The 22282-nt window shown below is 54.8% G+C and overlaps 1 protein-coding gene across 24 annotated transcripts in view; it reads left to right on the forward strand.

Moving 5' to 3' along the window:
* Positions 1 to 22282, forward strand: part of SPTAN1 (spectrin alpha, non-erythrocytic 1) — a 67231-nt gene that overhangs the window by 31779 nt on the left and 13170 nt on the right. For 7 of the 24 annotated variants that reach the window (XM_070057570.2, XM_070057588.2, XM_070057600.2 and 4 more), the window contains 21 exons: positions 241 to 333; positions 1288 to 1422; positions 2798 to 2946; positions 4063 to 4122; positions 5241 to 5439; positions 9438 to 9542; positions 9954 to 9977; positions 10807 to 10842; positions 13117 to 13164; positions 13783 to 13874; positions 14134 to 14278; positions 14357 to 14538; positions 15384 to 15483; positions 15615 to 15812; positions 15888 to 16034; positions 16756 to 16859; positions 16992 to 17154; positions 17484 to 17498; positions 19333 to 19464; positions 19709 to 19846; positions 20672 to 20776. In XM_070057570.2, the coding sequence (XP_069913671.1) occupies positions 241 to 333; positions 1288 to 1422; positions 2798 to 2946; positions 4063 to 4122; positions 5241 to 5439; positions 9438 to 9542; positions 9954 to 9977; positions 10807 to 10842; positions 13117 to 13164; positions 13783 to 13874; positions 14134 to 14278; positions 14357 to 14538; positions 15384 to 15483; positions 15615 to 15812; positions 15888 to 16034; positions 16756 to 16859; positions 16992 to 17154; positions 17484 to 17498; positions 19333 to 19464; positions 19709 to 19846; positions 20672 to 20776 (2370 nt within the window). The remainder of the gene's footprint in view (positions 1 to 240; positions 334 to 1287; positions 1423 to 2797; positions 2947 to 4062; positions 4123 to 5240; positions 5440 to 9437; positions 9543 to 9953; positions 9978 to 10806; positions 10843 to 13116; positions 13165 to 13782; positions 13875 to 14133; positions 14279 to 14356; positions 14539 to 15383; positions 15484 to 15614; positions 15813 to 15887; positions 16035 to 16755; positions 16860 to 16991; positions 17155 to 17483; positions 17499 to 19332; positions 19465 to 19708; positions 19847 to 20671; positions 20777 to 22282) is intronic. The other 17 variants (XM_070057583.2, XM_070057612.2, XM_070057619.2 and 14 more) reach the window with 3 other exon arrangements.

Genomic DNA, 22282 nt, shown 5'->3' on the forward strand with positions numbered 1-22282 from the left:
CCAGAATGCGGAAGGGGAAGGGCGGTCTGGTAGCCAGCTCTCACTGAGCTGCTGATGCCCTGGTTCTTAAGCTGGAGGGTGGCGGCTTCGCGACGTTCCTGTGTGTCCAGATGTGTCCAGATGTGTAACGAGGGAGAGAGTGTCGCGCAGGAGAAGACAGGCTCCGGGGAGGGGCATGCTGGGAGGCAGCCGAGGCCGGAGATGGCTGGGCGGCCGCTGCAGCTGTGGCTTCACTTCCAGGCCCTACTGAAGAAGCACGAAGCCCTGATGTCTGACCTCAGCGCCTACGGCAGCAGCATCCAGGCTTTGCGGGAGCAGGCTCAGTCTTGCCGGGTAAGTGTCTGGTTTCAGGTCACTTGTGGCGGGGTGGACAGCGCGGGGACAGGGAGAGATGAGGCCAGACACTGCCAGCAGGTATTATGGTCTCAGCAGCATTCTTTTTTTTTTTTTAAGAATTATTTTATTTATTTTGAAAGAGTTAGAGAAGTCGTCCATCTTCTGATTCATTCCCCAAATGGCTGCAACAGCCCAGGATTGGGCCAGACCAAAGCCAGGAGCTTCTTTTAGGTCTCCCGCATGGGTGCAGGGTCCCAAGGACTTGGGACATCCTCCACTTCTTTCCCAGGTTCATTAGCAGGGAGCTGGATGGGAAGTGGAGCAGCCTGGGTCCCGAACCAGCACCCATATGGGATGCCAGCACTGCAGGCAGAGGCTTAACCTACACCACAGCACCGTCTCCAAGATTTATTTATTATTATTTATTTGAAAGAAGGAGTAACGGAGAGGGAGAGACAGATCTTCCATTTTTTGATTTACTCCCAAAATGGCCACAATGACCTCAGTTGAGCTGGGCCAAAGCCAGGAGCCTGGACGTCCATGTCAGTCTGCCACATGGGTGACAAGGGTCCAAGTACTTGGGCCATCTTCTGCTTTCCCAGGCACATCAGCAAGGAGCTGGATGGGAAGAGGAGTTGCTGGAACTTGAACCAGCGCCCGTACAGGATGCCAGTTTTGCAGGGAAAAGATTCTTAACCAGCTGCACCACAGTGCTAGCGCCACAGGCACATTCTTGTGACTTTACTGTTAACTCCTGTGAGGCACAGGCTTCCAGACAGTTTAAAAAGAGAGTGTTAAAAGATCCGAGACCACTACAACTCCTGCTTTGGTGAAGAGTGGTCTTCAGTGTGCATGTGGTTAGTTTGGGGCTGCTGTTAGAGCCGAGTGTCGGTGTTCCTGTGCCACACCGTGGGCGTCCTCTGACCCGCCTTGCTTGTCTCGGTTTTTCAGCAACAAGTTGCCCCCATGGATGATGAGACCGGCAAGGAGCTGGTCCTGGCTCTTTATGACTATCAGGAGAAGAGTCCTCGAGAAGTGACCATGAAGAAGGGGGATATTCTCACTCTGCTCAACAGCACCAACAAGGCAAGCATGGAAATTGGCTGTGTTCCCATCACAGCACCACCGTGTTTGCTCAGTGGGTGTCTGTGGGCGGTCTTGTCTCCCTGAAATGAGGCTGGCTGGAACTGGAAGCAGTGAGGGCCTCCTGTGGGTCACCCCCTTCAGATGCTCTTACCTATTCTTCCTGTGGCTGTCTCTGAGCTGCTGTTGGGCAAGTAGTGCAGAGTGGCAGTCTCCAGGGCGACCTTTCCCACGACTGGACAGGGGACAGGTGCCGATGGACCCCTCTCCCTTTAGCCGCAGTCTACCTCTAACTCGTATGTCTTGGTGGTTAATCTGGACTGCAGGCTGTGTCATCGCCCCACAGGCCCGCAAGCCTTGTCTTCCCCAGGCTAAGTTCTGCCTGGTTTATCTTACCACCTTTCTGCCTTGACATATTCTGGTTTGGTAGTGGCCTTGCGAAGAGGCCCACCATCTTCCGTGTGTTACCTGACTAACCCTGAGCGATCCTGCCTCTTCTGTCTTAAGACATTGCCAGGAACTCACCCTCATCAGATAGCTTGAGACAACCGGTGATTCCCAGCTTTTTGTTGACTGACTGACAGCCATGCCAGCCTCTGCTGTAACCCTGGTTCATACAAGAGCAGTGTTGTCCAGCAGCACTTCGTGTGATGGTGGGAATAGTGTGTCTGTGCTGCCACTTGGGCAGCCACCAGCCATATGTGACAGTTACTTAAAACACGACTAGTGCAACTGAGTTCCTAATTGAGTCTGCTTCCATCCTGCTGAAAGGTAGCACTGTGGCCGGTGGCTGCCCTGCTGGACAGCAGTTGGGGTCAGCAAAGAGAAGGCCAGCATGCCCGGCAAACGGCACTGCTGCCGCTTTTGCGGCCCTCTCCATGCCTGGTTGGGCAGCAAGAGAGCCTTGTACAATGTGACTTAAAAAAAAAAAAAAGTATATTTATTAACTTGGGAGGCAGGCACGCAGACAGAACTCCCAGTCAGTATGGTTCATTCCACAATGAAGGCATTCCACAGTTCCTGCATAGCTTGAGCAAGCCTGACCGAAACCAGGGTCCAGGAGCTCAGTCCAGGTCTCTCCTACAAGTGGTAGGGACCCAACTGCTTGAACCATTGCCTGCTGCCTCCCAGAGTGTGCATTAGCAAGAAGCTGCGATCAGAAGCAGAGCCAGAACTTGAAACCGGGCCCCGGGGTGCGGGACACAGGTGTCCCACGCGGCAGCTCGACTGTTGGGGCAGATGCTCCTCACAGGTAGTGTTACTGTCACTGGCCTCTTAACATGAGTAGCAGTCTGTCTTGTGCATGTAATACACACAGGCACGCAGGCCTCTCTTGGGTAAGGAATTTGCTTTCAGTTATGTTCCTACTGTTTCTCAGGACTGGTGGAAAGTGGAAGTGAATGACCGTCAGGGTTTTGTGCCCGCCGCGTACGTGAAGAAGTTGGACCCCGCGCAGTCAGCCTCCCGGGAGAACCTTCTGGAAGAGCAAGGCAGCATAGCGCTGCGGCAGGAGCAGATTGACAATCAGTAAGGACCATGCGGTCGTGCCAAGGGCCGGCTGGCACTGGGGCTCCGTCGGTGTCTGTGGCGGAAGTGTGGGCAGTGTCCTGTGGCTTCTGGAGCCCGGCCACACTCTCCCTGCTGTCCCCACGTCCCTTGTATTTCACAGACCTCCCTGTGTGTGCCACAAGTCCCTGACTGGTGGTCCTGTTCCTGTGTGTTGTTTTCTTCCCTAGTTCCTAAGTTTCTCTCCCCTAACGGCATCGTCCCGAACCCTGGCGTCCTAACCTTTCTGTCCGTGCTCAGGTGCTTGGTGCCGTCCGATCTGCAGAGGTTCCACGTGCCTGCAGCTCCGCTGGGAACGCTGTGTCCCCAGCGGCTGTGTGTGATGAAATGGAAGTTACTGTTCCCAAGTGGCCCTGTCCACTTCCGTATGCCAAGCCCTTGTGGTACCTGTGTCCCTCCTTCAGGGCGCATCTTTCCGCACTTAAATGAAATCAACAGTTGTGGACATTTAGGAAATATTCAGAAAAGACATTCCCACTGGGGTCGAGAGTAACAGCTCTTCTGACCCTGATGGGGGCAGGGTTATTTGTTTCTGTTGAGCCAGCACAGGTTTGAGTGTGGCTTCTTATTGTGGCCTAGGTCACACATGTGAGGATAGTTCAAAAAGTTCCTAGAAAATGGAGCTAAAAGATACGTTTACCTTGGAGCAAAAATTCTGAAGTCAGTACTCATTTTCTGTGAACTTTTTGAAGACCCGCATAGGAGCACAAAAACAGTAGACTGCCTGTGTGGCTGAATCACCTGTTAGCGCTCAGTACAGTTTCTTTCTAGGTTCGTTTGTTCCCTGGCCTTGCTTTGTGAAATTGCCAGCGTTTCCAGTACAGGAAAGCCTGCCTTAAGTACGGCAGACTTGTCAGGAAGGTGAAGGTGAACTAACCCTCTAATTCAACTCGGCTGCTGTTTCTTACTGAGATTCCCGTCAAGGCCTGGACTGCTTCTAAGAGCCTTTGAGCGACTCCTTCATTTTCCCCACTCGAAGCATCCGCCATCGCGGCACCGGTTGGAGCTGCTGCTCTTCGTCCCTGTGGATTAACCCCACTAATGTGTGCGTGCTTTTGCTGTACCCCTTCTGTGCAGGACGCGCGTTACTAAGGAGGCCGGCAGTGTATCTCTGCGTATGAAACAGGTGGAAGAACTGTGAGTAGGCGGAGAGCCTTGCTGAGCACCCATGTCCGCTGCTGCCCCGGCCACGCTCCCTCTGCCGCTCTCTTGAAGGCCCTTGCTCATCCAGACGTGAGGTGGCGGCAGGAACCGCGTGTGCAGCTTTCACTCACAGGGAAGAGGTTTTGGTGGAGCTGTGTCAGTCAGTGGTGCTTTTCCTTGGCTGCCTCTGTGCACAGCCGTGTGTTCAGAGTGGTGCTGGTTTGCTTCCTGTTAGTTTTGTGGTGGGGAAGTGCCGTCCGCGTGCACCTGAGAGCCGGTCCACAGCGCTGCCTGTCGGGAGAAGAAAGGCCTCTCACAGTGTGCTCTGATTCTCCGTAACCGACTGCTGGCTTAGCTGTTCGGGAAGCTCAGATTTGGCGGTTATTCTAGACTTTTTTAAATCTTTTAACTTTAATTCTGATCAAGTTCATTGTTGTCATATCTCCAAATATATTAGGAGTTTGACCTTTTGTATTTTACTTCCCACGAGTTATACTGTTTTGATTCTTCCTAAAAAAATCTTCCAGAAATGGAATAGTACAGGTATCCTGTACTCTGATTTTCCTTCTGAACTTGACAAAACTTCCTGAGAAAGGTTTCACTTTGTAAGTGACCTGCCAATCGGGAGATACAGACATGCTGTATCAGACTGTTTTAACCCTCAGTGAACCTGTCCCCCGACACACATACCTGGGGGCTGCTCAGAGAATGAGCCAAAGGAGGGAAAAAGTGCTGTGCGTGCATTGTGCCCAGCGAGTTCATCTCATCTCTCAGCTGTAGTCGCATGAACCCTGTGTCGCCATGCTGAACGCTTGGTTGCCGCCATTTGTGGTTGTGATGCTGTGAGCGCAAACTTGGCCTGGGGATGAGTGTACCTGGCTGGCACAGCCAGCTGTGAGCAACGAGGCGCGTGCTGCCCCTGACGCTGTAGTGTGGGTCCCTGGGATCGTCATCTTCATGTGTGTCCTGGCCCTCTCACTAGGGCATCATCATTGCACACTCACACCTTGGATCCACACCGCAGAGATGCCTAGTGGTTTGCCTTTCTGTTAGTGTCTGCAGGCAGCTAACCGCCTTCCTTGCCCTCTTGTCACCCTCTTGACGTGCGTCAGGTATCACTCGCTGTTGGAACTGGGAGAGAAGCGCAAAGGCATGTTGGAGAAGAGCTGCAAGAAGTTCATGTTGTTCCGTGAAGCCAACGAACTCCAGCAGTGGATCAACGAGAAGGAGGCTGCTCTGACCAGCGAGGAGGTCGGCGCGGACCTGGAGCAGGTCGAGGTGCTGCAGAAGAAGTTTGACGACTTCCAGAAGGTACAGGAGGCCTCACGGCTGTGCTGAAAGCTTGTTTCGATGTGGTTCTTGTGCCTTTTGCCTGCAGGATACTGGGATGAAAATTCCGCAGGTTACTTCCCACCGTCCTTGTGGGCGGCCTCTGCTGCTGTCCCCCTCGGTGGACTTCAGTTGAATGTTCTCGGATGAGTTTAGTTGCAAGGAAAGAAATTCTGTTTTTCCTACATGTTTTAAGAATTTTTCTTTTTTTAAAAAAGATTTATTTACTTATTTGACAGTCAGAGTTACACAGAGAGAGGAGAGGCGGGGAGGGGGGGAGGTCTCCCATCTACTGGTTCACTCCCCAATTGGCCACAACGGCTGGAGCTGTGCCGATCTGAAGCCAGGAGCCAGGAGCTTCTTCTGTGTCTCTCGTGTGGGTGCTTTCCCAGGCAATAGTAGAGAACTGGATTGGAAGTGGAGCAGCTGGGACTCAGAACCGGCACCCATATGGGATGCTGGCGCTTCAGGCCAGGGCATTAACCCACTGCGCCACAGCGCCGGCCCCAAGAACTTTCCTAAACCCAAGATAAAAAAGGTGTAAAAGGATTCCTTTTTGAACTGGGTATGCTTTGCCTAACATGCAGTCAAGCCCAGGGTGCTCGGCAGTGTGTAGCCGTCACCTTGGCCATTGCCATCACCCGTGACTCCACAGCCCCAGGCGGCAGCTAATCTACTCTGCCGTCTGGATTGAGCTGTTCCGGACTCTGATATAAGTGGAATCACACATGACTGGCCTATTTGAAATAATGCAATACATTTTCTTTGTGTGTGTGTGTGAAGATTTTATTTATTTACTTCAGAGGTAGAGTTACAGACAGTGAGAGGGGGAGAGAGAGGGAGAGGGAAGTCTTCCATCTGCTGGTTCACTCCCCAACTGGCCACAGTGGCTGGAGCTGCGCCACTGCAAAGCCAGGAGCTTCTTCCGGGTCTCCCACGTCGGTGCAGGGTCCAAGAACTTGGGCCATCTTCCACTGCTTTCTCAGGCCACAGCAGAGAGCTGGATGGGAAGAGGAGCAGCCGGGACTTGGGCATCCATACGGGATGCCGGCACTGCAGATGGTGGATTAACCTGCTGCGCCACAGCGCCTACCCTGCAATACATTTTCAAGTTCTGTCCTTCCTGTGGTTTCCGTTAGAACTGCATTCCTTTTTTTTTTTTTTTTTTAAGATTTATTTATTTATTTGAAATTCAGAGTTACACAGAGAAGGAGAGGCAGAAAGAGAAAGACAGGTTGTCCATCTGCTGGTTCACTCCCCAATTAGCCACAATGGCTGGAACTGCGCCAGTCCAGAACCAGGAGTTTCTTCCGAGTCTTCCACGTGGGTGCAGGGGCCTAAGGACTTGGGCCGTCTTCTACTGCTTCCCCAGGCCACAGCAGAGAGCTGGATCGGAAGAGGAGTGGCAGGGACTCTAATCGGTGCCCATATGGGATGCCTGCACTGCAGGCAGTGGTTTTACCCGCTATGCCACAATGCCAGCCCCAAGTATTGCATTCCTTTGTATTGCTGAGTAATATGAGAAGACTTCAAAAAGTCTGTAGAAAAATTAAATTAAAAGGTAAGTTTTATTCTTCTACAGAAAATTTTGAAATATGCTTATAGGAGGGGTCGTCAACAAGTTAATGCATTTTTTTCATAGGACACATTTTTCTGTGGACTTTTTGAGGACCCCCAGAAACTTATCTTAAGACAATTCCATTTTTCCTTCTTTTGAGCAAAAGCTCCCATTTACTCCCCAGATCTCTGGGGCTGGGCCAGGGGCCTCTGCCAGGAGTTGAGAACTCAACCCGGGTCTCCCACATGCTGGCAGAACCCAGCACTTGAGCCGTCACAGCTGCCTCCCAGGGTTTACGTTGGCAGGAAACTGGAGCCACGTAGCAAGCCCAGGCACTCCAGTAGGGGATGCAGGGGCCTTTACCCAGCATCTTGTTATAATTACTGTTATTTCAAAGGTTTATTTATTTATTTGAAATTAGAGAGACAGAGAGGTCTTCCATTTGCTGACTCATGCCCCAAATGGCCACAATGGCTGGAGCTGGGCAGGTCTAAAGCCAGGAGCATCTTCCTCTGGGTCTCCCACATGTGTTCCAGGGGTCCAGGGACTTGGGCCATCTTCTGCTGCTTTCCCAGGCACATTAACAGGGAGCCGGATCAGAAGTGGAGCAGCTGAGACTCAAACCGGCACCCACATGGGATGCCAACACCTGCTACACCATAGCACCAACCCCTTTAACTGGCTGCTTAACCCACAAGGCCAAGCTGCCTGCCCCAATGAACTTTTTTTTTTTTTTTTTTTTTTGACAGGTAGAGTTATAGACAGTGATAGACAGAGAGAAAGGTCTTCCTTCTGTTGGTTCACTCCCCTAATGGCCGCTACGGCCGGCGCTGCGCTGATCCGAAGCCAGGAGCCAGATGCTTCCTCTGGGTCTCCCATGTGGGTGGCAGGGACCCAAGTACTTGGGCCATTATCTGCTGCTTTTCCCAGGCCATTAGCAGGGGGCTGGGTTGGAGGTAGAACAGCTGGGACGTGAATTGGCACCCACAAGAGATGATTGCTGTCCCAGATAGCAGCTTGTCCACTGCTCAGTGCTGGCCCCGCAACTGATTTAGGATGCATTTTTGTTTGAAAGTCAGAGAGAAATCTATCAGCTGATTCACTCCCCAAGTGGCCTCAATGGTCAGGGCTGAGTCAGGCTGAAGCTGGGAGCCAGGAGCTTCATCCAGCTCTGTCACTGGATGGCAGGGGCCCAAGCACTTGGGCCATCTTCTGCTGCTTTTTCCCTGGCCATTAGCAGGGAGCTGCATTGGAAGTGGAGAAGAAGGACTTGAACTAGCACCTATTAGGGATGCTGGCTTCACCGGTGGTAGTTTCACTGGCTAGGCCACAATGCCAGCTCTACTTGTAACCAATTAAAATAGCGGCGGCGGGGGTTGGGGGGCATTATCCTACGGCCGTGCATTAAAATTTCATCACATTGGGGCTGGCATTGTGGTGTGGCGGGTTGAGCCACCACCTGAGACACCTGCATCCCATATGGTTGCCAATTCATGTCCTGGCTGCTCCACTTCTGCTCCAGCTGCCTGCTGATGTACCTAGGAAGGCAGCATGGTACCTAGGAAGGTACCCATGTGGGAGACCCAGGTGAAGCTCCTGGTTCTCAGCCTCTGCCTGGCCCAGGCCTGGCTATTGTGGCCATTTGCAGGGGGAGAGGGGTAGGGGGTGAACCAACAGATGGAAGACATCTGTCTCTCCCTCTCCCTCTCCTCCATCTCCCTCTCCTTCTCTCTCTCTCTCTCTGCCCTTCAAATAAAACAATCTTTTGAAAAAAGTTCATCACATTTTAAAAACAGTATTTCTTTTTTATTTTTTTAAAATATATTTGTTTATTTGAAAGACAGAGTTACAGAGAGGCAGAGGCAGAGAGATTCTCCATCCTCTGGCTCACTCCCCAAATGGCCTCAACTGCTGGAGCTAGGCTGATCCAAAGCCAGGAGCCAGGAGCTTCCTCTGGGTCTCCTGTGGGGGTGCAGGGGCCCAAGGACCCAGACCATCTTTCACCACTTTACCAGGCACATTAGCAGGGAGCTGCATCAGGAGTAGCCAGGACTCGAACCAGCACCCGTGTGGGATTCCAGCACTGCAGGTGGTGGCTTTACCCGCTCCACATTGCCATTATTTCTTTCCTCCCACAATTTCTAAAAGTCTGTATTTGACAAGAATAATGAATTAATTATATATAGCAAAGTCAGCATGAGACCGTTCGCCGGACTCTCCTGTTGGCTTGCTGCTTCAGTAGTCAGTGAGACCTGGCTGTCAGGACTTTCCTGACCTAGACCGCTGTTGAGGATAGAAAAGCCCATCCCAAGTTCGCTGTGGAATGGGTCTTTCTAGGTTCAAGCCCGTGTCTGACTGCCTGTTGGTATCCTCTGCTTTGACTTGTGGATTTTCTTATGTCTGTATGGCTTGTGCTTTAAAGGATCTGAAGGCCAATGAGTCCCGGCTGAAGGACATTAACAAGGTGGCTGAAGACCTGGAGTCGGAGGGGCTGATGGCCGAGGAGGTGCAGGCTGTGCAGCAGCAGGTGGGTGTCTGCGTTGCCCGGGGGCTTCGCTGCCTTGAGGAAGCACCTTGGTCCCCTCCTTTGCCTTCTCGGCCCAGCAACAGCGTTTCCTAGTGGAGAACTGTAGCTCGGCCCCAGGTTGTTGAGGGCTCAGGGTGACCTAAGCCATTTCAACTCCTTTGGGCCAGTATCCCTCTACGTACCGTGGGGACTCCTGTCTCCTGCATGTGCCTGTTAAATATCAGAGTTCAGTGTTTGAACAGCCCCCAGTTAATGGTCATTTTATGAGTCCTTAACTGAGTGAGATTTTACATGTAAATACGAGGTTTGAAGTTCTGCTGGCCAGTTGGGCTGGCGTTTGATCTGACAGCTGGGAGCATTCCTGAGGGGGGTGTTTCCTCGTAATGACGCTGATCTCCCCTCTTCTCGTAGGAGGTGTATGGCGCGATGCCCAAGGTAAGTCCAGGGGCCCTGTGTGGACCTGAACATGAGAAGGGTGCAGACCCTGGGAGGAGGTGGCACCAAGTGCAGAGGAATCCGTGGGGAAGAAATGCTGGGAGCTGAGGGCTGCTCGCCATTCTCCAGCAGACCAGAGACATCCTGTATCTCTAGTGGCTTCTCGTGTCTTATTGTTTTTATGTGAAAGGCAGAGAGACCTACAGAGACAAATCTGTCCTCTGCCGGTTCACTCTCCAAATGCCCACCACAGCTGAGGCTGAGCCGGGCCACAGCCAGGAGCCTGGCGCTCATCCCGGGTCCGCGTGGCAGGCAGGGCCCCACGTACATGAGCCGTCACCTGCGGCCTCCTGGGGTGCAGTAGTGGAAGCTGGAATTGACGCAGAGCCGGGAGCTGAACCCCAGCTCCCTGCTGGGAGGTGCCGGTGTCCCAGGTGCTGTCTCTGGCTGCCGCACCTGCCCGTCCTCAGTTTTCTAACTTTTCTCCCAGCGGTCATTTAAGTCTGCTTACGACCCTTGTCAGAACTAATCCTAGGAGCGTGCCCTGAAGAAAAGCTGGTTGCTTTCTTAGTGAATTTCCTCATTCTCCCCATTTATTCTACTGGGTAAAAAGAATTAGAATTTTTCTCCCGTTTGCTTAATTTTTCTCTACCAGCCTTGCCACGAGTTCCCTGCCAGTGATAGGCTCTGAGGTATGGTGGGGAAATGCGCTCTTGCGTCATGTAAGTGTGCACCGCCCTAGGCCACACTCGAGGCATCCACAGGAAGGGCTGAGCGCCGTGTTGGGTGCGTGCTGCACGGCTGCTAAACTCTTTTCTCCTGTGAACAGGATGAAGCGGATTCCAAGACGGCCTCCCCGTGGAAGGTAAGAGCGCCGTGGCCAGTGGCTGCCCAGGGGTCGCGGGAGCGCTCCCTTTCTGATGTGCTTTTCCGAGGACTGAGCTTGTCTCGAGCCTGTGGCCATTTCGGGACTTGTTTGGGCTGGTTTCTCTCTCACCTTGGCATTCCGCTCTTTGACGCTGTTACGTCTTGAGATTTGACGTAGAGAAGGAAGCCGCATGTTCACATGGAATGCTCAGTGTGGCTAAGTTATGTTTCCCTCCCTCTGTAAGTGGGCACTGCGTCGGAGCAGGGTCCCGCTGGTAGGGTTGCAGTTGGCACAGAAGTGACCAAGCACACAAGGGAGGGTGAACTTTCCATTTGTCTGCCTGACCCCTTGCCCATGGCCTAAGAAGAGCTTTGCAGAAGGTTCCAAATCCAGGGGAGAGTCACAGAGGCAGACAGGAGATGCCTTCCAGCTGTGCAGACGTTTCTGCAGACATACAGGTGTGGTGCTCAACCAGTGTGGGCGCCACTGTGGCCGGAGTGCAGGGACGTGTGTGTGTGTGTGTGTGTGTGTGTGTGTGGTTTCCACAGCTGTGGCCGGAGTGCAGGGACGTGTGTGTGTGTGTGTGTGTGTGTGTGTGTGTGGTTTCCACAGCTGTGGCCGGAGTGCAGGGACTTGTGTGTGTGTGTGTGTGTGGTTTCCACAGCTGTGGCCGGGAGTGCAGGGACGTGTGTGTGTGTGTGTGTGTGTGGTTTCCACAGCTGTGGCCGGGAGTGCAGGGACGTGTGTGTGTGTGTGTGTGTGTGTGGTTTCCACAGCTGTGGCCGGGAGTGCAGGGACATGTGTGTGTGTGTGTGTGTGTCGTTTCCACAGCTGTGGCCGGGAGTGCAGGGACGTGTGTGTGTGTGTGTGTGTGTGTGGTTTCCACAGCTGTGGCCGGGAGTGCAGGGACGTGTGTGTGTGTGTGCCGTTTCCACAGCTGACATGCCAGTGTCTGCTTCTGGCATCTTGCTTCTTCGCTCCTGACCCAGCTCTTCAGGAATCTGTCAGTTGAGCTTTAGGCAGGTTAGAGAGCAGATTTCTACTTGATCAGCGTATGTCTTCTTGAAATGCAAAGACATGAAAACCTAGACACAGGCCCCAGGCTCTGTGGGCATCCCTCACGGAGACTCTTTACAAATTGAAGGTTTTGGGCCATTGTGTGTCAGGTGAGTCTGTCGGCATCCGTTTTCTAAGAGGTCAGATAACAGGTTTGTTTTCTTTTTTAAGCAGTTAAGTGTTCTTGATGAAGGCATGCATACTTTTTTAAAGCTATAAGGGCTATTAGACTCTTAATAAACTACAGTTTAGCATAAACATAACTTTTCAAAAAAGATTATTTATTTAAAAGACGGAGTTACAGGGGGAGAGGCAGAAGCAGAGAGAGAAGGCTTACATCCACTGGTTCACTCCCCAGATGGCCACATCAGCCAGCACTGGGCCAGACCAGAGCCAGGAGATTCATCTGGGTCTCCCGCATGAGTGCAGGCACCCAAGCACTTGGGCTGTCTTCGCTACTTTCCCATGTGTATTATCAGGGAGCTGGATCAGAAGTGGAACAGCTGGTACTCGAACCAGTGCCCTTATGGGATGCTGGTGCTGTAGGAGGCGACCTAACCCCCTAAGCCACAATGCTGGCCCCATAACTTGTTTTTAAGATTTATTTTATTTATTTGAAATGGTGACAGGGGAAGAGACAGAGAGACAAGAGCTCTTCCATTCATTGGTTCACTTCCGAAATGGCCTCAACAGCTAGGGCTGGGCCAGACTGGAGCCAGGAGCCCAGAACCCCATCCGCGTGTCCCACATGGGTGCAGGGGCCCAAGCACTTGGTCCATCTTCCACTGCTTTCCCAGGCACATTAACAGGGAGCTGGATCAGAAGTGGAACAGCTGGGACTAGAACTGGTGCCTGTATGGATGCCAGTGCTGCAGGCTGAGGCTTTAACCCACTAAGCCACAGCACCAGCCCCCCTCTTTTTTTTTTTTTTTTTTTTTTTTTTTTTTTTTTTTCAGTTGTTTCTCTTTGAGCTGTTATAGTCCTGGCTTTCCACTTGTCATCACTGAGCAGTCTGACTGTGCCGCTGGGTTCCTCATGACTGCGGGGGGGACTTACAGACGTGACTTGTAGACGTCCCTGCTCAGGGTGTTGGTGGCATCCCTTTGGGGTGATGCTGGCTGACCCTTGGGACCTGGCGGGCGCACCTGCCGCTCAGGTCGCTGCCTGGGTGGCAGACCTTTGATGACTTTCCCTTCTGCTTTCCTCCCTGTGTAGTCTGCCCGTCTGATGGTCCACACCGTGGCCACCTTTAACTCCATCAAGGTAAGTGGTTTTCTTCATGGCCTTCCTTCCTGTCCGGTGGCGCTCTGGGCCTCGTCCGTCAGCTGTGACGTTTCTCAGTCTCTGTGCTGGTGTGTCCTGGGCACAGCAGTCCCCATGGCTGCAGGGAGGCGTGGTGGCCTTTCCTGGTCGAGAGCTCGCCACTTTGCAGTAGAGTAAGTTTTGCCTTCAGCCACCGGCAGGGTGGAAGCTGTAAGGAGTCTGCTGTCGGCAAAGAAGGGATGCCCATTTCACGCCTTCTGTGAGGCCCTGGGTGCAGCTGGGGCTCTTCCTGGGGGCTGTGGCCCAGGGTAAAGCTGGGCAAGACAGCAGCTTTGTTGGGATTTGCCCACTCGCAGTGTTTGCAGCAAGTGCTCCCTGCCAGGCACCAGGCTAGGAGTGGGAGGGAGGACACGTGAGCTGCGTCCCTTGCTGCTTCTGAGGGGATTCCTAGGTCCAGTTCTTGCTAGCGTTCAAGACATTGAACTTGGTTCTGACTCCAGCTTTGCTGTTGTATAGTAACCGGTGAGGCAGGGGGCAGCGGGCAGCTGTTTTCCCAAGGCCTGGCTGTGCGTGTGACAGGAGGGTTGCAGCGGAGCTGACGCTGGCTGTCGTCAACAGGAACTGAACGAGCGCTGGCGGTCCCTGCAGCAGCTGGCTGAGGAGCGGAGCCAGCTCCTGGGTAGTGCCCACGAGGTGCAGAGGTTCCACAGGTGAGGGCCCGCTGCTGGGCCAGGGAGGGGGGCGTGCGCCCCGCCCTCGCTGACTGAGATTGCCACGGAAGAGCTGCGCCTGCCGCACCAGGCCTGGACCTGACCCGGGGGCAGGCGGGCACACTGCCGAGCAGATGCACGTGTGCCCTCCTGCTTGCCAGAGGTCTTGGGGGGCCACCGACAGACGTTCGTGCGTGTGTCCTGTAACCAAGGAGCGGTGCTCAGCAGTCTAACGTGCGTGTGTGGGTCTTCCCCGTAGGGATGCTGACGAAACCAAAGAATGGATAGAAGAGAAGAATCAGGCGCTGAACACAGACAACTATGGCCACGACCTGGCCAGTGTGCAGGCCCTGCAGCGCAAGCATGAGGGCTTCGAGAGGGACCTTGCGGCTCTTGGTGACAAGGTAAGAGCTGGCCAGGGTGGACACGGTCTCAGGACAGACTCCCTTTCCTTCTGCCTTCTCATCACTGTCTTCCTGCAGGTAAATTCTCTTGGGGAAACAGCTGAGCGCCTGATCCAGTCCCACCCTGAGTCAGCTGAAGACCTGCAGGAAAAGTGCACGGAGCTGAACCAGGCGTGGAGCAGCCTGGGGAAGCGCGCCGACCAGCGCAAGGCCAAGCTGGGCGACTCGCATGACTTGCAGCGCTTCCTCAGTGATTTCCGGTGAGGAGGCGGGCGTCTCCCGGAGCTCTGGCGCCCGGAGCCTGCTGGGCAGTCCTGGTTCCTCCTGAGAGCACGCAGGGCGGCACTGCAGACTGCCGATGCCGGGAAGTCTCCATTGTGGCCCACGCACGCACCCGCCCGATCCCCCGCCAGCAGTGCGGTTTCCGCGTGCATTCCATAGATACACCTCTTTCCCGCCAGCGTCTCTGCCTCAGCAGTTTTAGGGCCACACAGAAGCTGAAAGACGAACACAGTGCAAGCGTCTGTGTGCCTTCGTCTGCACTCCCGGTTAGCGCTGGCCCTCCCCGTGAGCACTGTAGCCTGTCCCTCGCAGGAGAGGACCTCCTGTGCGGTCTCGTTTCCACACGTCCACACTCGCGTGTTTCCTCTCGGCCTCACACGCTATAACCGGGGCCCACCTGCTGATCAAGGGTCCGGCTGAGGACCTCCACTGCACTTGCGGGGCCTGTGCCCGTGGCCCCTCTCCCTAGAACAGTGCCCCTCTGCCCTGCCCTTTGTCTTTCCTGACACCCTGCACGCTGGCTTTATCCTCATGAAAAGCTTCTCACTCAGCTGTTACTTCACAGCGTGAAAGGATCTTCATTACAAACCTGTTTATTTTAACTCTGAGGAACTCTGGGTTTGTTTATTATTATTATTATTATCCACCAAGAAGAGGCGGTTTTGAGACCCTTTGCTCACAAACTAGCCCCATTTGATAGATTTAACTACATCAGCCCAAAATAACCTTTCGAGGCAAGAACTAGGTGCTTCCCTGTTTCCTGGGCAGAAGGCCTGCCTGCCAGTTAATGTAACAGCTGCCACCCTGTGGATCTGGTTTCCAGGGACCTCATGTCTTGGATCAATGGAATACGGGGCTTGGTGTCCTCAGACGAGCTCGCCAAGGATGTCACTGGAGCCGAAGCCTTGCTGGAGCGGCACCAGGTGGGCCGACCTGCCTGCCGAGCGGCAGACACGAGGCCGCCCTGGGGCTGCGGCCCGCCTCTGTGTTGTGGTTGGTGGGGACGCTGCTGGGCACCACTGCCAGTTATCTCATCCTGCCCTCCTCTTGGCAGGAGCACCGGACAGAAATCGATGCCAGGGCTGGCACTTTCCAGGCATTCGAGCAGTTTGGGCAGCAGCTGTTGGCTCGCGGTCACTATGCCAGCCCCGAGATCAAGGAGAAACTCGCCATCCTGGATCAGGAGCGCGCAGATCTGGAGAAGGCGTGGGCTCAGCGCAGGATGATGCTGGACCAGTGCCTGGAGCTGCAGGTGCGTGGCCCCGGTTCTGGGCGGGGCTCTCCCTGCCGAGGCCGCACCGCCTCACCTGCCTCTCCCCTTCTTCAGCTCTTCCACCGCGACTGCGAACAAGCCGAGAACTGGATGGCTGCCCGGGAGGCCTTCCTGAGCACGGAGGACAAGGGGGACTCGCTGGACAGTGTGGAGGCTCTGATCAAAAAGCACGAGGACTTCGACAGAGCCATCAACGTCCAGGTGAGGCCTGCGCCCTGGCGTCTGGAGCTGGAGTCCTCCCGGTTGGGATCGTCTCTGTCGGCTTGTTCCCCTCTCCTCTCAGTGATGAGAATGAAAGATGGCTGTCAACTCAGTTTTCTCAGCTGAGGGCTTTCGCGGCTTCTTTAAAGTCAAACACTTGGTCTCAACTCCAGAAAACAAGTACAGTGTGCAGTCACATCTCCAGGCAGTGGTTGTGTCCTCTGGGAAGAACGCTCTGGGCGTGACGAAGCAGAACCCCTTTACGTGCAGAATGATACCCTTGAGGTTTCCATCATGGAGCTGCCAGTGGAAATGATTGAATGATTTATTTAATGATTCCAGGGGGGAGCCAGCAGACATGTAGGTGGGCTAGGGAGTACGTGGATATAAACCAGGAGGTCACACAAGTCTTTGATTTAGAAATGTTTTGTTGAGAATCTGCCCACCTTGTCCTGTGGTGAGGCCTACCTTCTGTGTGGTATCAGTGTTCTAGCCCCTGTGCCACCTGGAGCCTTCCTGAGTGCAACTCTCCTCCAGTAATGATTAAAATCAAGCTGGCTTCTGGCTTTTACTCTCCAGCTTCTAAAGTGTCATTGTATTCTGATCCTGTCGCCGGCTAGTTCCCAGTCACCCAAAACAACAGCTTTCTTCTCTAGAGTGGCCGGCCGTCTGGGAAGGCCCAGTCGCCGCTCACTGACCTCACGCCTTCGTTTGCCGACAGGAGGAGAAGATCGCTGCCCTGCAGGCCTTCGCCGACCAGCTCATCGCTGCTGGCCACTATGCCAAAGGAGACATTGCAAACCGGCGCAATGAGGTCTTGGACAGGTGGGTGTTCCCGGTGCTATGTCGCCACAGCTCCGCGGGGATCTGTCCCCTCCTGTGAGAGCGCGGGTCTGCTCCGGCTTCCGGCTGCCTCCTCCACGCAGCTGGGCTCACTCTGGGCTCCTGGTTTCTCAGGTGGCGACGTCTGAAGGCCCAGATGATCGAGAAGAGGTCGAAGCTGGGAGAGTCTCAGACGCTGCAGCAGTTCAGCCGCGACGTGGACGAGATCGAGGCTTGGATCAGCGAGAAGCTGCAGACGGCGAGCGACGAGTCGTACAAGGACCCCACCAACATCCAGGTGAGCCGGGCCGAGCGGGGGTCTGCAGGGAGCCCCGTGGTCTTGTAGCTGCTGCTAACTAAGGGGTCTTTAGATGGGGAAGTCCCTGCACAGCAGTGGGGCAGCCAGTGAGAAATGCTTTAATAACCTGAGCTGGTGGCAAACACACTGATTCAGAGCCGTCTAAGAACTGCCTCCCTCACTCGTCTGTGCTCGGAAGTCTAGAGCCCTCTGGGCACGGGCCGCACACGGAGCTTCCCAGCAGTGTGACGGCAGGGTGAGTGTGGAGTAGCTGCTGCGTGCGTTCACACCAGTGTACTGAACTGTGTTCTTTCCATCTGTTTTTGTAGCTTTCCAAGCTGCTGGTAAGTGTTTGATTCTCTAAGAGTTGTAGTTAAGTGAGTCCTGGTACTTGTGCTCCTCTCATACATCACTGTCGTTGTGGCCACACGGCCTGCCGGTGTCTTCTCATCCATCCTGTCATTCCTAATCTCCCCGCGCCCTCCGTCCCAGTGTCCCTGTGGGATATGGCTTTCTCTGTCGTAATTAGCCTGCAAGCCCTACTCCTGCGCCCGCAGTTCATCCCTTAGCCAAGTTCTGTACAGTGTTTGATTTGGGGGGCAGTAGTTTTACTGCTTTCCTTCAAGGGGTGCCTGTTGGAATAGGCATCTTCTGTATTGATTTTGGTCTGGTCTTTGGTGGCCCAGCCAGGGAGTCTAGCCAGGGGTGCGAGTTCTCTGCATACCCAGGTCTCTGGGCAGGAGCAGTGAGAAGGCTGTGGAGAGGCAGAGGAGCTGTGTCTGGATCTGAGCGGCCCAGCCAGGGAGAGGTCAAGGTCAGAGCAGACCATGCTGAGCTCAGATTGGGAAGAAATGAAGATACAAGTGGGTTTCAAAAAGTTTGTTCAAAATGGAACTAAAATATAAATTTATTTCTTTCGGTGCCAATAAATTTTTGATTTCCATGCATGGTTTTTTATTTTTTGTTGTTACTATGTACTTGAATGGTAGAATTACAGAGAGAGGGAGAGACAGACAGAGTTCTTCCATCCACTGGTTCGTTCCCCAAATAGCCACAATGGCCAGAGCTGGACCAGTCCAAACCCAGGAGCCAGGAACTTCTTCCCGGTCTCCCACATGGGTGCAGAGACCCAAAGACGTGGGCCGTCTTCCACTGCTTTCCTAGGCACCTTAGCAGGGAGCTGGATTGGAAGTGGAGCAGCTCGGACTTGAACCAGCCACCCATATGAGATACCGGCACTGCCACGGTGGCTTAATCTACGCCACAGCGCCAGCCCTGCATAGGTTTCTCTTAATGCACATTTTTCATGAACATTTGGAAGACTCCTTGTAGAAGAGAAGAAAGGGGATTTGAACCAGAGAGGTCAGAACCAGCAGCAGAAGTGGGCCCTGGGCTCCTGTGAGGGTCTGTGGTTGTGCGCTCGGAGCAGGGACAGGGACACTTCGCGTTAGTGCCACCTTGTTCCGCAGTGGCTCCACCCTTGGACAGTTGCTGCCCCTGAAAATGAAACATTTGCTGCAGAATTCTTCCCTGGCTATACTGCTTTATTTCCTTCTACTGTTTCTTCCCGAATAACACTGTTCCCAAGACCCTGCCTTTCTCTCCCTGCCCAGTGTTTTCCTGGAACTGTGCCGCAGCTGTGTCCGTGCAGTAGTGTCTTGTAGTCATTCAGCACCTGTTTCGTTATGAATCCGTCCGACACCTCGGGCCCGGCTCCAGCTGCCCTCGCTCCCCCAGCCCTCTCTCCCTAGTGAGAATAAAGCCTGCCCGCAGTCAGACCTGGGTTTTGACAGCACCCAGTGATTGGATTCACGGTGACTACCTGCTGATGGGCAGGGTCCGCAGCCGCTGTCCCCAGGGAGAAAGCTGCCCTCGGGTGGCTGCAGCCTTCGATGGCGGCGTAGTGCCGCTGTGGTCACAAGCCAGCGGGGCGCACACTGATGGACAAGTAGAGCAGCGCTGAGATTGGCCAGTGCCGCCCTCAGTGTGAACAGGATGTCCCTCCCACCAGCTGGCACGCTGCGTCCCTCCGTGGGGCCCCTCATCCCTCAGAGCCCCGTGACGCTTCCCACAGATCCTGAGTGCAGGCGCCCCGGCTCCTCACACTGACCACTGCTCCGTCCCCCGCGGCGGTCCCCGGCAGGAGCTGGTTTTGAGAGGTGGTTTTTGGTGTTTTAGAGCAAGCACCAGAAGCACCAGGCCTTCGAGGCTGAGCTGCACGCCAATGCCGACCGGATCCGCGGCGTCATCGACATGGGCAACTCCCTCATTGAGCGTGGGGCCTGTGCTGGCAGTGAAGACGCCGTCAAGGTACCGTCCCGCAGCGCCCGCTCGGCCCCAGCGCCCCACGTGCGACCCTCGCGTTGTCCTGACTTGGAAATGCGGTCTCAAGAAAATAAGTGGGTTAATAAGGCTTGGCTGCATTGCACGTGGGGCGTGCCCGCGCACGTGGCCCCAGGAGCGCCTGCCTTCTGCTCACCGATGGGCCCAGATCCGGCCTCGGGAGACAGGGTTCTTTGTGAGTCTCGCCATCTGAGGGCGTCCTCTCTTCCAGGCCCGCCTGGCTGCCTTAGCTGACCAGTGGCAGTTCCTGGTGCAGAAGTCAGCCGAGAAGAGCCAGAAACTGAAAGAGGCCAACAAGCAGCAGAACTTCAACACGGGCATCAAGGACTTCGACTTCTGGCTCTCCGAGGTACCCGGGACGCGGTGCCCTCTGCCAGCAGCACAGTTCTCACCTCCGGGCACTCGCTCTGTTAGCTCTGTTAGCAGGGCCAGACCGCAGGCGCCAGGGCTCACCACCAGCCCTTGTGATAGAACGCGCACCAGAGAGGCGTTTGCTGCGGCAATCACCGTGGCTCACTGCCCGCCACGGGCGTGAGAGGGCGGGGTCATGGGGCCTGGGGGCCGGCAGCCGGATTCGTTCCTTGGAGGAAATCTGGAAAATGCAGAGCGAATGAAGGAACAGGGGCGTGTTAGAGAGCTGCGCTGCTGGTGTTGTAGAGTATGTCTTTCCGTTCCACACTTGGCCTTTACCCTGGTCAAGCTCACCGTGTAATTTCTCATTGCTGTGTCTTGGCCGTGTGCTCCCAAGTCCCTAACAGTTCTTCCTGACACGTGAGTGACTGCATACGTGCCCTGCAGGGCTGTACCACAGGTAACCGCTCCGTGGTCTTGGCTGCCCGGGGCGCTCCCGCTCTGGGGTAGAGATTTTGTTGGGACGGTCACCTTTGTCTGTCAGCCTTTGCCTGCACTAGGGAGCTCCCCGGGCGAGGACTGCGGTGCCTTCTGCCCCCGTGCCCGTGACGGCTTCTGCCCAGCTGCCGTAGTGACGGACACAGCGGCTCTGCATCTGCGTTTGACTGCCAGAGGAGCATGGCGGGCGGGGTAGACGACCCAAGCCAAGTGACAGCTCTTGATGGAGAGGTGTCCAGCTGTCCCAGCAAGGACCCGAGGGACAGGCAGGCCTCCGGGATTCCCCAGAACACTCACCGGCCGTTCCCTGGTGTCCCCCTGCCAGGTGGAGGCCCTCCTGGCGTCTGAAGATTACGGCAAAGACCTGGCTTCCGTCAACAACCTGCTGAAGAAACATCAGCTGCTGGAGGCGGACATCTCCGCGCACGAGGTGGGTGGGGCTTGGGGGGCCCCAGCGCGGCGCTGAAGGCGGCGCTGCCCCAGGCTGCTCTGGCTAAACGGCTGCGGGGCCATGGAAATGCTGCAAGTGCGGGCTTGTTGTGTGTGTGTTGTTCTGCTTTTGGAGGTTATGCTGTTCACGTGAAAGGCAGAGGGAAAGGTTGACTCCCCAGATGCTGCATAGCTGGGGCCAGCCCAGCTGCAGCCAGGAACCAGGAGTCCTGTCTGGGTCTCCCACGTGAGCGGCTCCCGGGAACAGTAGGAAGCAGGATCAGGAGCAGATCCGGGACTCCTGTGTGGGAAGCCAGTCCCAGCTGCCCATCACCGCGTCCCTAGACTGCACGTGCAGATTCTGGTTATCAACAGCCACCATTGAAAGTGCATTCTTAGGTGAATGTTGAAAGCCCAGTTTCAGAGGCCTGCTTGCTTGCAATCCTGTAGTGCTCTGAGGGGCAGGCTGATGGGCTGGAGACAGGCATCACGGGGTGGAGGGGTGGGGGCGTGGGGGCAGGAGAGGCCTGCGGGCCCCAGGGGCTGCCAGGGAGCCCCCGGGCACGGGGAGGACCAGGTCTGTGTCTTGAGGTCGGAGGTGGTCCCGGGAATCTGCGCTCACCGTAACAGCACACAGAACATTGTGTGGGCTCAGGCACACGGACGCTGCGTGGAAGAGTTGCTGAAAGCTGAGTATGGGCCGTGGACTGTGGGTGTCTGCCGTGGTGCTCGTGTTGCGCCCGTAAAAGATGCTACCCTTGGGAGAAGCTGGAACACCACTGCTTTTGCAACTTCTCGTCAATCTGTAGGGGTTTTTTTGTTTTTGTTTTTGTTTTTTGACAGTTAGAATGGACAATGAGAGAGAGACAGGGAGAAAGGTCTTCCTTTTACCGTTGGTTCACCCTGCAATGGCCGCTGCGGCTGGTGCGCTGTGGCCAGCGCACCGCGCTGATCCGAAGCCAGGAGCCAGGTGCTTCTCCTGGTCTCCCATGGGGTGCAGGGCCCAAGCACTTGGGCCATCCTCCACTGCCTTCCCGGGCCACAGCAGAGAGCTGGACAGGAAGAGGGGCAATCGGGACAGAATCCGGCGCCCTGACCGGGACTAGAACCCAGTGTACTGGCGCTGCAGGCGGAGGATTAGCCTAGTGAGCCATGGCGCCGGCCTCTGTAGTTATTTTTTAAATATTAAATAGCTGATAATTCAGTTCAAATGGTAAACTTGTTTAAGTTAGCATAAGTAATATTTTTATGATCAGTAGCTGTTTTCCTGAAACATACAAACAGGTAGTGAGGATAGTGGCATTAGTTACGTGTTCGCCAGCCCCTTTTAATGTCCCACGTAATAGAAGACGTCTGGCCTCCATGGCTGCTGCTGATTCATTCTGTTGCAGCGTGTCCCGTCACGTATGTGGAAGAGTACGGCTTTGGGCTGGACTTGCGGGGCAGTAGCCTAAGCTGCCACTTGGAACACTGGCGTCCCATGTCAGAGTGCTGGCTCTGTCTCGGC

Source organism: Oryctolagus cuniculus, chromosome 1, assembly GCF_051225735.1.
Source record: "Oryctolagus cuniculus isolate XC-2025 breed Fujian yellow rabbit chromosome 1, ASM5122573v1, whole genome shotgun sequence".
Taxonomy (NCBI): Eukaryota; Metazoa; Chordata; class Mammalia; order Lagomorpha; family Leporidae; genus Oryctolagus; species Oryctolagus cuniculus.